This window comes from Chrysochloris asiatica, unplaced genomic scaffold, assembly GCF_000296735.1.
Source record: "Chrysochloris asiatica unplaced genomic scaffold, ChrAsi1.0 scaffold00047, whole genome shotgun sequence".
Taxonomy (NCBI): Eukaryota; Metazoa; Chordata; class Mammalia; order Afrosoricida; family Chrysochloridae; genus Chrysochloris; species Chrysochloris asiatica.
The window spans coordinates 2,805,290-2,822,769 of record NW_006408565.1 but is presented as its reverse complement, the minus strand read 5'-3'; the positions used below and the strand labels follow the sequence as shown (position 1 = coordinate 2,822,769).

General features: G+C 49.0%; 1 protein-coding gene across 1 annotated transcript; it reads left to right on the top strand.

Moving 5' to 3' along the window:
• The first annotated feature begins 3,262 nt into the window (after positions 1-3,262).
• On the top strand, positions 3,263-14,755 carry TXLNA (taxilin alpha). The gene is made up of 10 exons (XM_006862168.1): positions 3,263-3,464; positions 4,045-4,383; positions 5,888-5,979; positions 7,955-8,125; positions 10,234-10,428; positions 12,404-12,523; positions 12,696-12,770; positions 13,203-13,295; positions 13,623-13,718; positions 14,429-14,755. The coding sequence occupies exons 1-10, from the start codon at positions 3,287-3,289 to the stop codon at positions 14,753-14,755; spliced, it is 1,686 nt and encodes a 561-aa protein (XP_006862230.1). The 5' UTR covers positions 3,263-3,286.
• Positions 14,756-17,480: the final 2,725 nt, after the last annotated feature.

Below are 17,480 nucleotides of genomic sequence, written 5' to 3'. Positions count from 1 at the left end.
AGAGATTGGCAGTTGGTTGGGTTGGGTTTGATAATGGGGGTAGGGGGTAAAGAATTCTGGTCTCACATTTATATAAAGTTTGGTATATTTTTGTTTTCCATTAGCCCCAGTGTTAATGAGACTACTCAGTAGCCAGCCTACAATCTGATGGAAAAAGGGTTTGGGAATCTTTGGCTGAGATGAAGCTCTCTTTACAGGGTTCCCTCAGTCCTTTCCAATGAGGAACTAGCTGTCAACTGGTGATGAAAGGGGGGGCAGGGGAGGGAATGAAATTCACAAGTTACTTTGACTCACCCTAAGGGAAAGTGAACTAAGTAGTTAGGGTGGTGGCTGGTGCCAGACTTCCTGGTTTTGAATCCCAGCCCTAACCACTCTTCAGTGGTGTGATCTTGGACAAGTTACCTAACCTTTAATTTACAGTCCTCATCCATAAAGGACTACAGAACTCGGCTCTATGCACAGTTATGAGAATTAAACGTACAGTTCCAACTCATAGCAAATCCTGTATGGAGTTTCCAAGGCTTTGCGAGAGCTGAAAACTTCATCTTTCTCTTGCAGAGTGGCTGGTAGGCTCAGAGAGCTGTGTGGTTTGCAGTCCAGTGCTTATTCTCTAGAGCCATGTTGTTAAGTGCCATCAAGTTGATTCTGACCCATAGCAACCTTGTATAGGGTTTCCAAAGAGCAGCTAGTGAGCTTGAACCACTGATGCTGCAGTTCAAACGACTTTGCATTCTGACGCATTAGCTCACAGTTAAATGCCATAGGGTCAATTCTAACTCACAGTGACTACAGCGTTTCAGAGGTGCGGCCAGTGGGTTTGAACTGTGTACCTTAGGGTTCAAACTAACCTTGCAATCTATTGTTTATACTACAGTGCCACACCAGGACTCCAGAGCCACAGTAGGCAACAGTGAGCTCAAGGGAGCACTAATTAGAGCACGCAGAACTGTGTCACTGTGAGTTGGAACCAACTGTATGTTACCCAACAGTAACAACAGGCACTCAGTGAACTGCTATTGCAATTATTAAAATCTTCCTAGCTAGTGGTTCCGAGTGGGGCTGCTAGCCTCTAGGTCAGCAGTTTGAAACTACCAGCCATTTGGAGAAAGATGAGGCTTTTTGCTCCCGTAAAAATGTACAGCCTCGGAAACCCTATACAGGGTCACTACGAGTCCGAACCAACTCCAAGGCACACCACCACCACTACCATCAAGTGAATAAAAAATTGAGGCCCAGGGAGAGAAAAGAATGCCTTGACTCAGCAAATGAGTAATGGTGTTAGGACTGGTATATGTTGTGTTGTTATGTGCCGTGGAGTAGAGGCTGTAAATCTTTACGGGAGCAGAAAGCCTCATCTTTCTCCTGCAGAACTGCTAGTAATTTCGAAGTGCTGACCCTGAAGTTAGCAGCCCGATTCGTAACCACTACACTACCAGTGCTGAAGAGCAAAGATGTTAGCTTGAGGACTACCCAAGCCATGGTATTTTCAATAACCTCATATGCATGCAAAAGCTGAACAGTGAATAAGGAAGACCATAGAAGAACTGATGCCTTTGAGTTATGATGTTGGAGGAGACTACTGAAAGTGCCATGGGCTGCCAAAAGAACCAATAGATCCGTTTTGGAAGAAGTGCAGCCAGAGTGTTCCTTAGAGGCCAGGATGGCTAAACTTCGTCTCTCATACTTTGGACATATTGTCAGGAGGGAGCTGTCGCTGAAGAAGGATATCATGTTTGGTAAGGTGGAGGGTCAGAGAAAGAGAGACCCCCACCAAGATGGACTGGCCAAGTGGCAGCATCGATGGACTCAAGCGTGGCAACAGTAATGAGGTTAGCCCAGGATCGGGCAGTGTTTCGTTCTGCTGTGCATAAGGTTGCTATGGGTCGGTATAGACTCAATGGCACTTAACAACAATAGCAACACTACCAGAGCTCCTTAAGACTGGTATATAGGCCTTCTGAATCTCAGCCCTGGTAGCGTAAAATGTGCAGTGGACTGCTAATCGCAAAATTGGCAGTTCAAATCCGCCAGCCCACTACAGGGAGAAAGATGAGGCTATCTTGTGCCACTGTGGGTTAATGCTCCAGACTGCAAAGCCGTTTGAACTGCAAGGTAGGCGGTTCAAGCAAACCAGTCGCTCGTCGGAAACCCTATACAGGGTCGCTATGGGTTGGAACCGACTCGACGGCACTTAACAACAACAACATCATCTGTTCCCGTAAAGATTTAAAATCTGGAAGCCCTACAAAGAGATGGCAATGGGTTGGGTTTGGTGGGATTCCATCTCTCCTCGGGAGTGTTCAGAGACACAGAACTTTACCAAGTGGGGTAGTTAAGAATAACCAAGAGCCAGACTTTGGGACTGAATTTCGCTTCTGAAAGATATGAGATTGGCATGGATATTTGTTGCAGAATGACTAGCTCACAGAACGAAAGCCCTTTCTATTGCATCTTGGGAGTTGTGGTCATTTAGACCCGATGCATGGAGGGACGCGTAGTCCTTTCCCTCCCCCGCCTTCTCAATTTACCCGCCTCAAAGGCCGCCTCCGCTTCAGCTTTCCCAGCAAGCTCCGCGAGAACGTGAGTTATTGATTGGCTGCAGCTGGAGCAGGCGGTTCTGCCGGCAGCGGTTACCCGGGGTTTCCGGCGCGAGGCCTGAGCGGGTAAGGCCGTCGGTACGTCGGCGATAAGGTACGTACTGCGGTGGCTAGCGGGACGAGACGTCCTAGGGGCTTGTAGGCTGGATACTTTAGATCAGTGGGAGAATCACGTCGATTCCCTGTGTGGGCTCGGGCAGGGAGGCGGGTTAATACTTGTGCGCTTGCGCGGTTTAAGGGCGCGTGGGGCGGGGTGGCTATGCGCGCGCGCCTGGGCCCACGTGAGTCCTCAGGGCACAGGGAGGGGAAGGGATCGGGAGTCGAGCATCCCGCCACGTCAGTCTCCGGCCCTGGGCCAATCCCTCGCTCGGTCTGTCGTGAGGGGCAGTGTTTTGCCGGGAAGTGGCTTCGGAACGAAGGAGGCCTCTTTTTTCTTCAGCCTCCGGAGCAGAGCTCCGAAAACCTGCCTGAGCACAGCAGGCTCCCCTGACTGCCCCGAAACCAAGAGAACCGTTGGTTTCTCCCCTCTCCCCCTCGCTGGTAAAGGCCAGCCAGCAGTTTGTGTGTGTTTGTTTTAAGAAGCTTTGCGCGCCTGCTTGATCCAGGCTGCGAAGAATTTTGAAGTCTGAAACATAGCAACTGGGTTTGTTTCTAAAGGATCTGCTCCTACCCTAGCATTGCAAACCACAATGAAGAACCAGGACAAAAAGAATGCGGCTGCCAAGCAATCAGGCAACACTTCCAACCCAAAAAACCATCCAGGGCAGCCGGAAGCCGGACCAGAGGGAGCCCAGGGGCGACCCAGACAGACGGCTCCTGCAACCAACGCTGAAGGTTCCACCAGCCAGGCCCCCGGGAAGCCCGAGGGTGTGTGCCAGCTTTGCTCCGCCAGTGGGCAGTGGGAGGAGTTGGTGGTACTCCTGCTGAGCTTCTGGAGTTAGAGGCTGAGGCTGCTGTTTACCCTGCAAGGAGGAAATTAGGATGACAGGATGACAGTGCGGGAGTCCTCTGTGTGCTCTCCACTCCCATTCCAAACAGAGGCAGAACTCTTTTGAGAGAAGGCTGGAAGGGATTAAATCAGTTTGTAGTCAAATGAGAGGCCCAACCAGCAAAAATCCTGATCCCATTAGGAAACCCCTCAGTCACCAGTTGGTAACTACTCTCCATACTTGAGGCATTTCTGGAACATTTTTTAATCTTGAGAAATGGCTTTGAAGGAGAGAAGGAAAGGGGCTAGGAGTTGAGCATCTGCTACCTCGGTGCTCACAACAAAGCTTGTTGGGTAGTGATGAAGGGATAGTTAATACCATTTTGTAGAGAAATAAACAGCTTTAAAGAGATTAGGCAACGTTTAACCCAAGTCAGTTCATTTGGCTGGGCCTGAGGAATCTCAGCCAGTGGTATAACCATCTTTTCTCACCCTGCCCCTCATCCTCTTCTATTACAGGGGCTCAAGCCAAAACTGCTCAGTCTGGGGCCCTCCGTGATGTATCAGAGGAGCTGAGCCGCCAGCTAGAAGACATCTTGAGTACTTACTGTGTGGACAACAATCAGGGGGGCCCAGGTGAGGATGGGGCACAGGGCGAGCCTCCTGAACTTGAAGATGCAGAGAAGTCTCGGAACTATGCTACAAGGAACGGGGAGCCTGAGCTAGGGACCCCCATGGTCAATGGTGAGAAGGAGACCTCCAAGGGGGAGCCAGGCACAGAGGAGATCCGGGCACGTTATGGGGGCGGAGACCGAGACCACCGGAGACCACAGGAAAAGAAGAAAGCCAAGGGACTGGGTAAGCAAAGGGCAGTGACTTAATGTAATCAGAGGTTAACTTGAATTAAGCCAGGGGTATGGGATGTGGGACCACAGCAAAGAAATGTGTGAACTTCTCATTATGAAAGGACACCCGACCTCAGAAGCAAGCAAGGTCTGAAATCCAGACTACTTGCTCTTTGATAAAGTCCAGAACAGAATGGACTCCTGTGCCAGCCAGTATGACCTTGACCAAGTCCTTTCTCCCCTCTGGGTCTTAGTTTTCACTTCTCTAGAGTAGGAGAAAGCCCTAGTAGCATAGCGAATTGCGAGCTGGGCTGCTAACTGCAAGGTCAGTAGTTTGAATTTACCAGTCCTGGTATAGGGCTGTGGGCTAATGGACCAGACTGCAAAGCCGTTTGAACTGCAGGGTCAGCGGTTCAAGCTCACCAGCTGCTTCTCAGAAACACTATACAAGCTCGCTATGGGTCGGAGCCAACTTGACGGCACTTAACAACAACCACCACCACAGGACAAAGATGAGGCTTTCTGGTCCCATAAAGATTTACAACCTCAGATAATCTTCATGGGGTCACTATGAGTTAGCACCAACTAGGCACACAACCACCACCATAATAAGAGAGGATTTCTGGTGTGGTGCCGTAGGGTAAGCACTGAACTACTAACCGCAAGGTTGGTAGTTCAAACCCATCAGCTGCTCTTCAGAAACCCTATACAGTGTCTCTCAGTCGGAACTGACTCAATGGCACTTAACAAGAATAGCATAGTAAGAGATTTGGACTAGACCAGAATTGAAAATTCAAATGTTTACATAAACCACTCTAGCCAGGGGGCCCATGTGGACCAAGAGAGTGCCTGCTTCATCCAGAGGGTTGACTGCCAGTTTTGGAAACATACAAAACTACAGGCTTATTGCCACCAGATTTTTATTATTTAATATGTCTAAGAAAAATTAGAAAACTCGAATTTTTTATCTAAAGTTTTTTTTAATTATTGACAACTAAAACACTAGGGGCCAAACAAAACCCATGTGTGGTCTTGGTTTGGCCTGTCTGCCTTTGTTTTGCAGGCTCCGCACCCATCTGGTGCAAAGATCCTGGGGCTTCCAGTTCTGACACTCAGAACCTAGTGATGTGCTGTGTGAGGTGACCCTCAGGAAGGGAGCCACAGACTCTGACTTGGGCACAAGCATTGACTGGCAGGCTATTTAAGAATCAATTTTGGGAGACTTTATACCTATGTTCTTACTCCCCACTATCCTACCCCCTGTTGGATATGTGGGAGGTACATTCATTTTAAAGTTCACTGTATGGCTACTTCTGTTAACAAGAAATTCAGTACATTTTCAGTCATGACAGGCACTAGGACGGTCCTGGGCCCTCATGAAGTACTCAGTCTAGCCAGGAAGACAGCTAATTCAATGAACAGAAAAACATAAAGTAGGATAGGGGAGGGCTGTCTTAAGCATGGGTCGAGACCTGGAGGGGTTTGAAGTGCATGCCTTTGCTCCGTGTGCTTTGCAGGGAAGGAGATCACACTGCTGATGCAGACACTGAATACGCTCAGTACCCCAGAGGAGAAGCTGGCCGCGCTGTGCAAGAAGTATGCTGAACTGGTCAGTCCCAACCTGCTCTTTCTACCCTCCCTGCTTTTCAAAAGTCAGCAGGCCACCTGGAATAGGGCTGGGGCACAGGGCCCTCTCTTTGAGTCTTTCCTCCAACTTAAATGGGGAATTGAGTCCTAGCCAGCCTCTTCAGGGTTGACAGAGAAAAAATTTCATGTTCCTTGAAACACATTTCTTAATGAGTTTCAGGTGTCATGCCATCTTCTCCGTGTATGCTTTAGATTCAGTCATTTTGGTAGGAAAACTCTTCATGGGTGGTATTGTGGTTAAGTGCTCAGCTGCTAACCAAAAGGTTGGCAGTTAGAACCAACCACCAAGAAAGATTACATGCAGCCTTGGAAATCCTGTGGGGCGGTTCTACTCTCCTGTAGTATCGCTGTGAGTTACAATCCACTTGACAGTAATGGGTTTGTTTCGATTTGGTACTCTATTGTGTGATGATGTGGGTTAATGCAAAGTCAGTTTGAACTGTAAGGTGGGTGGTTCAAGCTCACCAGTCACTCCTTGGAAATCCTATACAGGGTCACTATGGGTCAGAACCAACTCGACGGCACTTAACAACAACATACTTTGTGTTACATGACACAGACAGGAGACACCAAAGGCTTTTCCTCCTTGAGTAGTGTAAATGCGTTCAGATGGTGGTAACAGAGCCTTCCCTGGTCAGGTTCCCCAGCAGAATCTGCACAGATTCAGGCACGATATTCATTGTAATTGTCTATTTATAAAGTTTTTACATGCCATCCACATTTGTTAGCTGGAATATTCATCCTCAATTGGATTGGAACTTCTAGAACTAACCCCACATCACTTCTGCCCCGGTATACTGCTTGCCTCTGTGTTCTTAGCAAAAGGGGAAAGAGAAGCATAGCTGGGAGCTAGAGAGGCTTGGGGCAGAGCTTGTCTAGGAAAAGAGTGTGAATAATCCAGGAAATGAGTAGGGCTGCTGGGCAGGCAAGGATCTTGAAATTCTGAAATTGACCCATCAGTTGAAAATGACATCCTTCAATCAGGGTTACTTCGGTGCAGGTGTAGAAAAGCAAGAAATTGATTGTCCAGGGTTGGAATTTTTCTGGGAGAAAAGAATAAGAGAGTTGAGGGCAAAAGTAATCTCATCCAGGGACAAAGGTGAGTGATTGACTGTTAGAGGGTTGAAGGATTATGAAGGTCTAATGAATTGGCAACCCAGTGGGCTCAGACTTTTAGGGGGCCACAGTTAATGGGGAGAATGAGCTAGAAAGGTAGAAGGTCCTGGTCCTGGCCTTTGAGATAATGGAGGTGGGTGTAGGTCCCAGTAATAACAAGGTCTCCCTACACTGTGGTAGCCACTAGCCAGTTGAATTGACTAGTTCAAGTTTGGATGTGCTCTAATGTAAAATACCTATTGGATTTCTAAGATATAGGGCAGAAGAATGTAAAATATCTCAGTAAGTTTTGTTTTTTTACAAGAATTTTATGCTGAGATTTTAATATTTTGGATATTGTATAAGTATTAAAATTAATTTCACCTACTTTAATTTTTTTAACATGCCCATTAAGAAAGTATAAATTTACATATGTGGCTTATACTCTGTCCAGTAAAAATACTGGACAGAGCTAGATAGGATTGTGGGAAGGTACCTAAGCTGGGCCAGAGGACAGGGTCCGTGGAGGTGGTCAAGAACTGAGGCCAGGGTTCTGTTGATGAGTACAAGGTAGGGGGAACAGTCGCCTTGTTTGAGGGGTGAGTTCCAGAGTTGGGGGATCTGGTGTGTCTTGAGAGCTTTGTCTCTTGGATCTGCTGGCTGTGGACCCCGGCTTATCCTCTCTGAGTGGGTTGTCATGAGACATAAATGGAACTGTGAGAGGGCTCCGGTGACCTGAGCTGTAAAGATGGAGTTTGGAGGATCTGGAAGGGTTAGGCCACCTCAGGGGACCTCCATCAGGGAGAGCACCACTGGGCACTCACCTGCTTTTTTGTCCCCAGCTGGAGGAGCACAGGAACTCTCAGAAGCAGATGAAGCTCCTGCAGAAGAAACAGACCCAGCTGATGCAGGAGAAGGACCACCTACGGGGTGAGCACAGCAAGGCCATCCTGGCCCGAAGCAAGCTCGAGAGCCTGTGCCGAGAGCTGCAGCGACACAACCGCTCCCTCAAGGTAGACACCCTTTGTTTTCCTTGGTATTCTGCTTATCTGGTGGGGTTTCCCTTTTAAAAGTAAAACCGAGTTATGATACAAAAAAAATAGATGTTCCTCATAATACCCTATTGTAGACAGAATATTGGTGAGCTATTTAGCATGCATGTGTTACTGGTCCCTGTTGGCACTAATGGTGAAGAATTTGGTACTAGCAAAAAGGTTGGTGGCTCAAACCCACCTAGAAGTGCCTTGCAAGAAAGTCCTGGGATTTACTTCCAAAATATCAGAGCCAGTGAAAACCTTATGGAACACAGTTCTACTCTGACATACCTGGGGTTGTCAGGAGTTAGAATAAAGTTCACGTGACAGCAACTGTTTTGTCTGGGTTTCTTTTTGGTTTTTTCATTGGATCAGATAAACGTTAGAATTCTGTAACAAAGAGACCTCAAAATGCTGTGGATTCTGTATTTGTAAATTAAATAGCAGTCCTGGGGGGTGGTTATCTGTGGAGGAGGTTGGGAACAGCAGGATCAGGGAGTGTGTTTGTCTATACTGAAATGGCTGAGAATAGTATTAAGAATGTCAGCGGTGCATTGACCACACTGGCAGAGCTGATAAGCAGCTCATCTCTCAAGAGGTTAGTCAGTCAGGAATGCTGTTCTGCTCAGTCTAAACCTGGCTAAAGCCGGGCTGTGTCCATGTGCACCAGGTTATATTCATGTAACCTCACAGCAAGCATCAAAAAGTTAATGGGAGATTGAAATTGAAAGATAATGAAATGTTTGCCTAAACTTTTTGATATCCTTCATATATGGTATTTTGCTAGTTGGTTTTGTTTGGTTTGGGTTTTTCTACTAAGTGTTTGTTTTTTAAAATATAAGTTTAGTAAAAGTTAGGTGTGAGGAGTTGAGAGGTGACAAAAGTAGAAGAAATTAAAGGTAATTTAATTTCCCACCTTTCCCAACCCCACTACACAGCAAAATCAACTGTATTCTAAACCTACTTAGATATAAGTTACAGTCTTTTAGATTTTTCTCTCTACGTATAAAATTTCATATAGATTTCTTTCTTTTTTAAAAAAAATTTTTGTTTCATACCTTATTTAAACATTTTTTGGAATGTTTTATTTTCTCCTATACATTTATACTATAGGATAAAAACGGGGTAGTCTGGTTGCGTAAGAATTTACAGATTTAGGAACCCTATGAGGCAGTTCTACTATATAGTCCTATAGGCTCACAGAGAGTCAGAATGGGCTTGACAGCAGTTTATGTAGTTATCTGGTTCTTTTTTAATGGTATGAAGAGTCTGCCAAATGGCCTTTAGTGAGGGGCAGTGTCCTCCCACTAGCCGTGTCTAAGGACCTAATTCTCCACAAATTTGCCTGCCCCAGGTATTCATGAGCTGTTAAGATTTACTCTAGTGGGGCTGGGGAGGAGGCTGTTGTTGTTAAGTACTGTGGAGTCGGTTCCGACGCATAGTGACCCTGCACAGGGGTTCTGAGGCAGTAAATCTTTATGGGAGCAGAAAGCCTCATCTTTCTCCTGCAGAACAGCTGGTAGTTTCGAACTGCTGACCTTGAGGTTAGCAGCCCGATTCATAACCACTACGCTACCAGAGCTCCTTGGGGAGAAGGCTGTTGTTGTTGTTGTTGTTATGTGCCGTGGAGTCGGAACCGACTCATAGCGACCCCGTACAGGGTTTCCGAGGGTGTAAATCTTTATGGGAGTAGAAAGCCTCATCTTTCTCCCACGGAGCAGCTGGTAGTTTCGAACTGCTGACCTTGCGGTTCACAGCCCAAGTCGTAACCACTACGCTACCAGAGCTCCTGGGGAGAAGGCTAGAGCACATTAAAACAAGGATATTAATCTGAAATCTGGAAATCAGCTTCAGGAGGTTCTAATTGCTTCCAAATGGCACACGTGTTCGTGCAGTTTTGTACGACGTGAACTCACCTGTCATTTTCACTTGCCATGCAGAGGGCTCCCTTAGGAGCCCCCTTGCTCAGCATCCCTGGAGCTTGGTCACTTGATTTAGAAGCCTGGAGGGTTGTTCCTGGACACCATCCCTGTAGGGAGGCTGGTGGGAGAGTGGATGATGGAGCTGGGGCTGACTTCTCTGCCCAGGAAGAAGGTGTCCAGAGAGCTCGAGAGGAAGAAGAGAAGCGCAAGGAGGTGACCTCACACTTCCAGGTGACGCTGAATGACATTCAGCTACAGATGGAACAGCATAACGAACGCAACTCCAAGCTGCGCCAGGAGAACATGGAGCTGGCCGAGAGACTAAAGAAGCTCATTGAGCAGTATGAGCTGCGTGAGGAGGTAAGTACCACGGACAGCATTCTTGACCATGGGACTGCGAGGGCCCAACTCCATCTCGCCCCTCATACAAATGGTGAACTGAGGTGAGAAGTAGCTCATCTGGCCACCAGCCACAGATCCATGGGTTCATGTCCAAAACCACAGGCCCAGCTACCCTTTGAGATTTAGAATAATCCTGATATTTGAATGGGGATCATGTCCATGTACTGTATTACGTAGCATAGCACAGTCCACAGGATCTTGGCACAGCATTCCAAAATCTGGCACATTAGTGTTGTGCAGTGAAACACCTAATATTCACACTGGCGGGATAAATACAGATTATCAGTAGTCTCTCAGCAGTGCAGCTCAGTTTGGTCTATGTTGTTGTCGAGTCGGTTCCAACCTGTAGCTACTATGTATAGGGTTTCTGAGGAGCAGCTGGTGAGCTTGAACCGCTGACCTTCCTGTTCAGACTGACTTTGCAGTCCAGCACATTAACCCACAGCACCACACCAGCAATTTCCATTTTCAGAGCTTTTGAGAATCACGAGAAAGAATGGACCTGTAGTCAGTGATTGGCTTTGGAACTCTGTTCTCGAACTCCTGGCTGCTTTGCTATCCCTGCTACTTGAAGGGGCAGGTTGCCACTCCCTTGGCTGGTGTCAGCTGCTACCCTGGCACTCAGATCCCTCTGCTGCTTTGAGCACCATGTGCCAGTCACTTGGCTGCCCAGGCCTCTGTTTCCTCACTGTGGTGGTGGTGGTTAGTGACCCTGCATAGGGTTTCTGAGCCTATAAATCTTTATAGGAGCAGAAAGCCTCACCTTCCACCCCCTCACTCCCACCCCGAAACAGCTGGTAGTCTCAAACTGCTGACCTTAAGGTTAACGGCCCGACTCATAACCACTATGCTAGGGGAGAATCGCAGCTTCCTTCCTGGGCTAGGCAGAGGAGTGGATCTGTATTCTCTCAGCAGATACATGCCCCAGACCTGCTCTAGGCCAGGCTCCTTTCTAGGCCCTGGGAGTACTGTAGTGGGTGATAGGGACCGCACCCTGCCCTCTTTAGCTCACAGGCCAGTCTGGCAACTTGGAGACACTCTCCTGACTCACCCCCATCCTTGACTACTTCATCCTCTGGGAATAAGGCTGCTTGTGACATACTTGGTTTGAGGAGGATTGACTTGGTTCATGTCCCTCAGGTTCGAAAGATATGATAATGTCCTGAGTCACCACAGAGTGAGGCTTCTAAAAGCTGGACTTCCCCCAGCTACACCCCTTACCCGGGGGAGAAGGAAAGGGACTCTACTTCTTCTTTATACCCCTCCTCAGTCAGTTTCTGATACTCGCATCATGCCCTTCTCTGAACCTTGGACCTCAGATCACAAGCATCTGGAATTCATCACATCCCAAACTGGACCTTTCACCAATCCACCTTCCCTTCCCCAAAATAAGTACAATTCTTCACATCCCTTATTTCAGTGAGTCCAGTTGATTTCAATTTTGAAGGAGCATTTAGCCTAGTACCTTCTTGCCATCCTTACTCTTTCATCTGGTCCAGGTTCCACACCTCCACCTGCACTTAGGACAGCCTATGTTCCTCGGGGTGCACATGTCTCATCTTTATCTACAGATAAGGCAAATATCTACCAACAGAGCCAAGCTGTTTTACTGGTGGAGGCATAATTTAGGCCCTTTCTTCCCATTTTCAAGGGAGTCAGGGTCTGCAAAAGTGAGAGCTGCCAGCCTCGGGGTGACCTGTGCTGGGGATAGAAGTTTGTATGTATTTAATGCTTGGCTAACTTGGGATTACCCAAGACTGACTCAGCAGGAGAGAGAGAAGGGGAGGATGGGGAGCAGACCTTCCAGGGAATTGGGGCACATGCTCCAGCTTGGCAGGGTGCCCTGGTCTCTGCACATGGGACAGCCCTGCAGCCGTGGACCTTCCTGAGAGAGTTCCTGATAGACAGCCCCTTCCACCCCACTTTCCTGCAGCATATTGACAAAGTCTTCAAGCACAAGGACCTGCAGCAGCAGCTGGTGGACGCCAAGCTCCAGCAGGCCCAGGAGATGCTGAAGGAGGCTGAGGAGAGACACCAGCGGGAAAAGGACTTTGTGAGCCTCGGGTGCTAGGCAGGAGGGGGTAGGGTGAGAGAAGGTGGGTTGGAGAGGTTGCTACCCAGCCAGATGGGGGACACTGCTTCCTTTGAGAGCAGGAAGCCCTCAGTGGGTTCTTGTGCTTGTGACTCAAAGGGGCTGACCCCTGGGGCGTCTGTCTTGGAAACAGCTCCTCAAGGAGGCAGTGGAGTCGCAGAGGATGTGTGAATTGATGAAGCAGCAAGAGACCCACCTGAAGCAGCAGGTGAGACCAAGAAAACTACTGCGTCCCAAGTCCCCTTGCTGTGCTGCTTCCCGGGGAGAGGGAAGTGTCCCCTCTGCCCTTGACTGCTGTGGGACCTTGACTGAGCCTTTGCTCCTGAGACCTGCCCAGCACCTGTGTGGTCATGACCAGGTTGCTAGGTGAGCCTGGAGGGCTTCACTCCTAGCACAGCTGTTTCATTAAGTGCATTATACTTGAAAAGTTTGGAAATAGACACAAAAGGAAAAACAGAAGCCACCCCACATTCATTGCCGAGATAGCATTTTGGATTATATTCCAGATGCAGTGTTTGTTTTTTTAAAAATGGTATCTTAATAGCATTGTTAGTTCAAAGAGCCAAAGCTTGGTCTGAGTTTTCTGACAAGATGTGCCTCCAGAGAAACCCAGTCAACTCTGAACTTCTGTTTCACCCAGCTTGCCCTATATACAGAGAAGTTTGAAGAGTTCCAGAACACTCTTTCCAAAAGCAGTGAGGTGTTCACCACGTTCAAACAGGAGATGGAAAAGGTAACATGGTCCAGGCCACTTTAGCTGTTGGGGAACAGGCAGCCTCATCAGAGCAGAACACTGTGCTTGTCTTCAGGAAGCTCCTTCCCTGAAGGAGCTCAGGGAGCTGCTATGACGCTCAGTGTGTAATTGACACCAAGGATGGGGCCAGTGGAAGGGATCGCCCACATGTCATGGAGGACTAATGTCATTTCTTGTTACTATTGGTGGGGAGACTTCTTGCCGTAGCACAAAGGCATTGACTATGCCCTGTGATGCCTTGCCTCCTCGGGACACCTGGGCAGGCCGGTGCCTTGACCATTTTTTTCCATCTGTCATGTAACCCAGATGACTAAGAAGATCAAGAAGCTGGAAAAAGAAACCACCATGTACCGGTCCCGGTGGGAAAGCAGCAACAAGGCCCTGCTGGAGATGGCTGAAGAGGTGAGCTGAGTGAGGACTGCAGCTCTGGGCTGAGGGGGTGGCAGTGGTGCATACTCTTTACTAGAACTTCTACCAGTAAGTGATGCAGCTCGCCCGGATGGAACTGGCACTTGTACTTATGTGAGTCCAAGTCATCAAGGCCAAAGGTACCGATGGGTACCTCCTGGGGAGGTGGTGTGCCCAGGGGTAGGTCTGCAGAGGGAGGAAATGGGAGAAAGGAAGCCAGAGTGGAAAAGGTAAGGGGCATCTGTAGAGCAGCTCTGATAATGAGGCTTTGTGGCTGGAGGTGTAGGAGCGGACGGGATGAGCACTGACTGCATGCAGGCCCTGCTAAGCCGTACCTCTTTCTGGACTACACTGCTGCCAACTGACAGCCAAGTCGAAAAGTTACCAGCCTTTTCATTCTTGTCTGCTCCCAGCCTTGCTAAAACCAAAAATCAAATCCACTGCAATCAAGTTGATTCCAACTCAGAGTGACTCTCTATGACAGAGTAGAACTGCTCTTAGGGCTTCCAAAACTGTCACTCTTTACAGGAGAAAAGAATCTCTCCCTCCGCAGAGTTGGTGAATTTGAACTGCCAACTTTGCAGTTAGCAACCCAGCGTGTCACCCGCTGTACCACCAGGGCTTACAGCTTATAGAGTGTTTTCTTCCTGTTAGTGTGTTGGGTAGGAGACTGATGGCACTCAAGCTCCCATTTCTCTCCCTAGAAAACACTCAGGGACAAGGAGCTGGAGGGCCTGCAGGTGAAAATCCAGCGCCTGGAGAAGTTGTGCCGAGCGTTACAGACAGAGCGTAACGATCTGAACAAGAGGGTACAGGACCTGAGTGCAGGTGGCCAGGGCTCCCTCAGTGACAGCGGCCCTGAACGAAGGCCAGATGCTCCCACTGCCTCCAACGAACAGGGTGGTGAGGGGCTCATGGCCCCAGTACCCAACTCTCCAAGGGCCACAGAAGCTGCCTGCTGTCCTGTTGCACTGAGCACAGAAGTCACGGGCCAGACAGGGCCTTGGGAGCCCAGCCCCACCACCGCATAGAGCCTGGCACTTGGGCATGCTGGGAAGGGAGCACCAGCCCAGCCAAGCCTGACCCACACAAGGCTCCCTCCAAGAAACAGTCCAGTGCTGGGCCCAGGTACTCTGGCCTGGCTGCCATTTGACACTTTGCAATTTGGATTTTATGGGTCCGTTTTACGTATATGTGGCATATGTGCAAGACCTCATACATTTATATCTGTAAGTGTACAGTGGGCTTGCATTGGGGGTGGGTATGTATAGATAAGGTCAGTGGCTCTTCTGGGAGCTGAAGAGAAGCTGTCAGCTGTGGCTGCTAGCACCGTGAGCAAGCACGATGAATGACTTGAGCATTTCTCCTACGAGGTTTGAGGCTCAGGCCTCTCCTAGCCCTTTGGGGCTTGTGACAAGTGACACTGTATCTGTTGTGAGCAGGGCTCACCTGGCTCCTCTATCAAAGGGATCCCAGGCAGAGCCCGGACAAGAGACACAGAGCTAGTAATTAGATCAAGAGACAAAGGGACCTGGAGAGTGGTTCTGGGATGATGCTGGTAGGGGACCTGCTGGACACTGCTTTCCCCGCCCTCTTGTAGTGTCAGGTCAGGCCAATGCTGCTTCTCAGTAGCCTTATTCACAGGTGCCTCATTAGCCTGCACAAATGATTGACAAGAGATCACCCAAAGGATTCTTTCTGAAGGTTTGTTACATTTGACAGTGTTTGCATTGATCTGCTGAAGAAGGGGAGGGGTGCTAAGCAGTGGAGCCTGGGTTCCTGGCCTCCAGTGCCTCACACCTGGCTCCTGTGCCAGATTGGTGCTGAGGTTTTGGGTTTTGTGAGACCAGAGTCCTTGTAGGGAGAGAATGGATAGGGCTTCTGATAGCTTTGCCACAAGCTTGCCTGAGTCCATCCCCTCTCTGCTCACAGCAGGTGTTGGGCCCCAGGCCCAACTCTGCGTCCTGCCCCTCCACCACCGCCTATGTGCAGACCTTCCACTTGCCCCGGTTACATCTGATGGTACCTCTTTACCCAAAAAATAAAAGCTGGGGCAAGTCTGCCATAGAACTGCGCACCTTCCAGTGTGGGAGCCCCTAGACCAGTCCCCAAATGGTATCCAAGGGAATGACAATGATCCTTCACACTTAGCCACAGAATGGCTTCTGCCATTTTTGTTGATCATTGTTTTATACTCTGGAAGTTTTGCTGGCTGAAAACTTGACAAAGTATTAGCCAGTTTTGGGTTTCAGTTTTTATTGTTTTTACCAATCAGTCTTCTAGAACAGCAAAGTGAGTTTTGCATCTGGAAGCAGGACTCTGCCCTATCTTCACCCAGGCCTCAGCACATCAATTTCCACACTAGCCCACTCAACCTTTAACGTAACCCCTCAGATCCATGGATTCATGAAGAATAATTCATTTTCCTGAACCATGTTATGACTTGGACCAGATATGGCCACTGAGGGGACCATGTGCCCTCCTGCACCCATGGCAGGTACACTAAAGCGCTGCTGAGTTTCCTGCTAGTCCCCACTGGTCCTCATTTGTATCAGGATCACCCAGCAGTCGGTCTGAGTGTTCACATTTGTTTCCTTTTTCTGGCTGAGATGCTGCCCTTCTGTGGAAGTGTTTCCCAAGGTCTTTCTTGTCCCTTTGAAATCCTTGTGTTGAGAATTGTCCCTGAACCTGTCTTCCTCCCCCTAGCCCCTGTGCCTAGATGAGGGACAAGAGCTACCATCCCCACATGGCATTCACGGGGATGAGGAGGTGCCAGGGCAAGGCAGAAGCACCCACCTGCCCCCTTTAAGAGAACAGAAAGGTCTGTGGTGGCCCAAATATTGAATTGCCTGCCTCATTTCAGCTACCTCTTTCAAGCCCAGGGGAGGAGATGGGTCTGTTGGAGCCCAGTGCGGAGTGGGAAGCTGGACAGCACGGCAGCCAGTGGGACTAGGTTGGGCTATTGTGGAATCCTGATGGGCAGGTGGCCCCAGACAAAGCAGACCAGCTCTCTGTTCCAATTAAGGATTTCTAGGCATCCAGGCAGCCATCGGAGCTGGTGGGAGCGGGGGGGTCCTTACTCTTTCTCTCCATTAATCAAATCTCACCCTTTACTACAGCTGCTCTGCTTGTTCTACTTTCCAAAGTTAGCCTGGATCAGATGGAACGGGTGGCCTCTCCATGAAGGAAGGGCAGTGTCTTCATTACTCAGATGGGACCATGCATGTGACCTCTGTTTTTGGACCAAGAGCTGTTCTGTGTAGGGTTCTTGGCTTGTTTTTTCCTCCAGGGACCATAGGTGTTGCCTAGCTCAGAGCTCCTGGCTGTGCTAACTGAGACTTGTCCAGCTGAGAGCTCTGTGTACACCACATTCTGAGAGGTGTTAGCAGCACTTTTGTTTTCCATGAGGTTTTGGACCATGGGCTGAGTTCAGGCACTTTGTGTATGAAAATGTTATTTCTGTAAAAATGGTTATTTCTCCCCTCCATTCCTGCCACCGGCTGCTGACCATGAGGCAGGTCTGGCTGCCCCGGTGTCTATTGGGAGGGCTAAGGCCTACTGAGCTGATTGTCCAGCTGCTGCTCCAGCCTTCCTGCCTTGCACAGTGCAGAGGTGGCCACCCTAGGGACAGCTAGACACCTGGCTGTTCCTCAAGCTCTGTTTAGAGGGCTGCCTTCTGTCCCCATAACTCATGTTCTCACCTGGCCACCCAGACTTGTTTGATGCTGTGCTGACAGCTCATTTACTCCTTTTGGT

Excerpts from the sequence above, each read along its gene's own strand:
- TXLNA (XM_006862168.1), top strand. The coding sequence starts at position 3,287 with ATGAAGAACCAGGACAAAAAGAATGCGGCTGCCAAGCAATCAGGCAAC. Across the intron at positions 3,465-4,044 it reads GGCCCCCGGGAAGCCCGAGG|GGGCTCAAGCCAAAACTGCT; the intron begins GTGTGTGCCAGC and ends CTTCTATTACAG. Across the intron at positions 12,771-13,202 it reads AGACCCACCTGAAGCAGCAG|CTTGCCCTATATACAGAGAA; the intron begins GTGAGACCAAGA and ends TGTTTCACCCAG.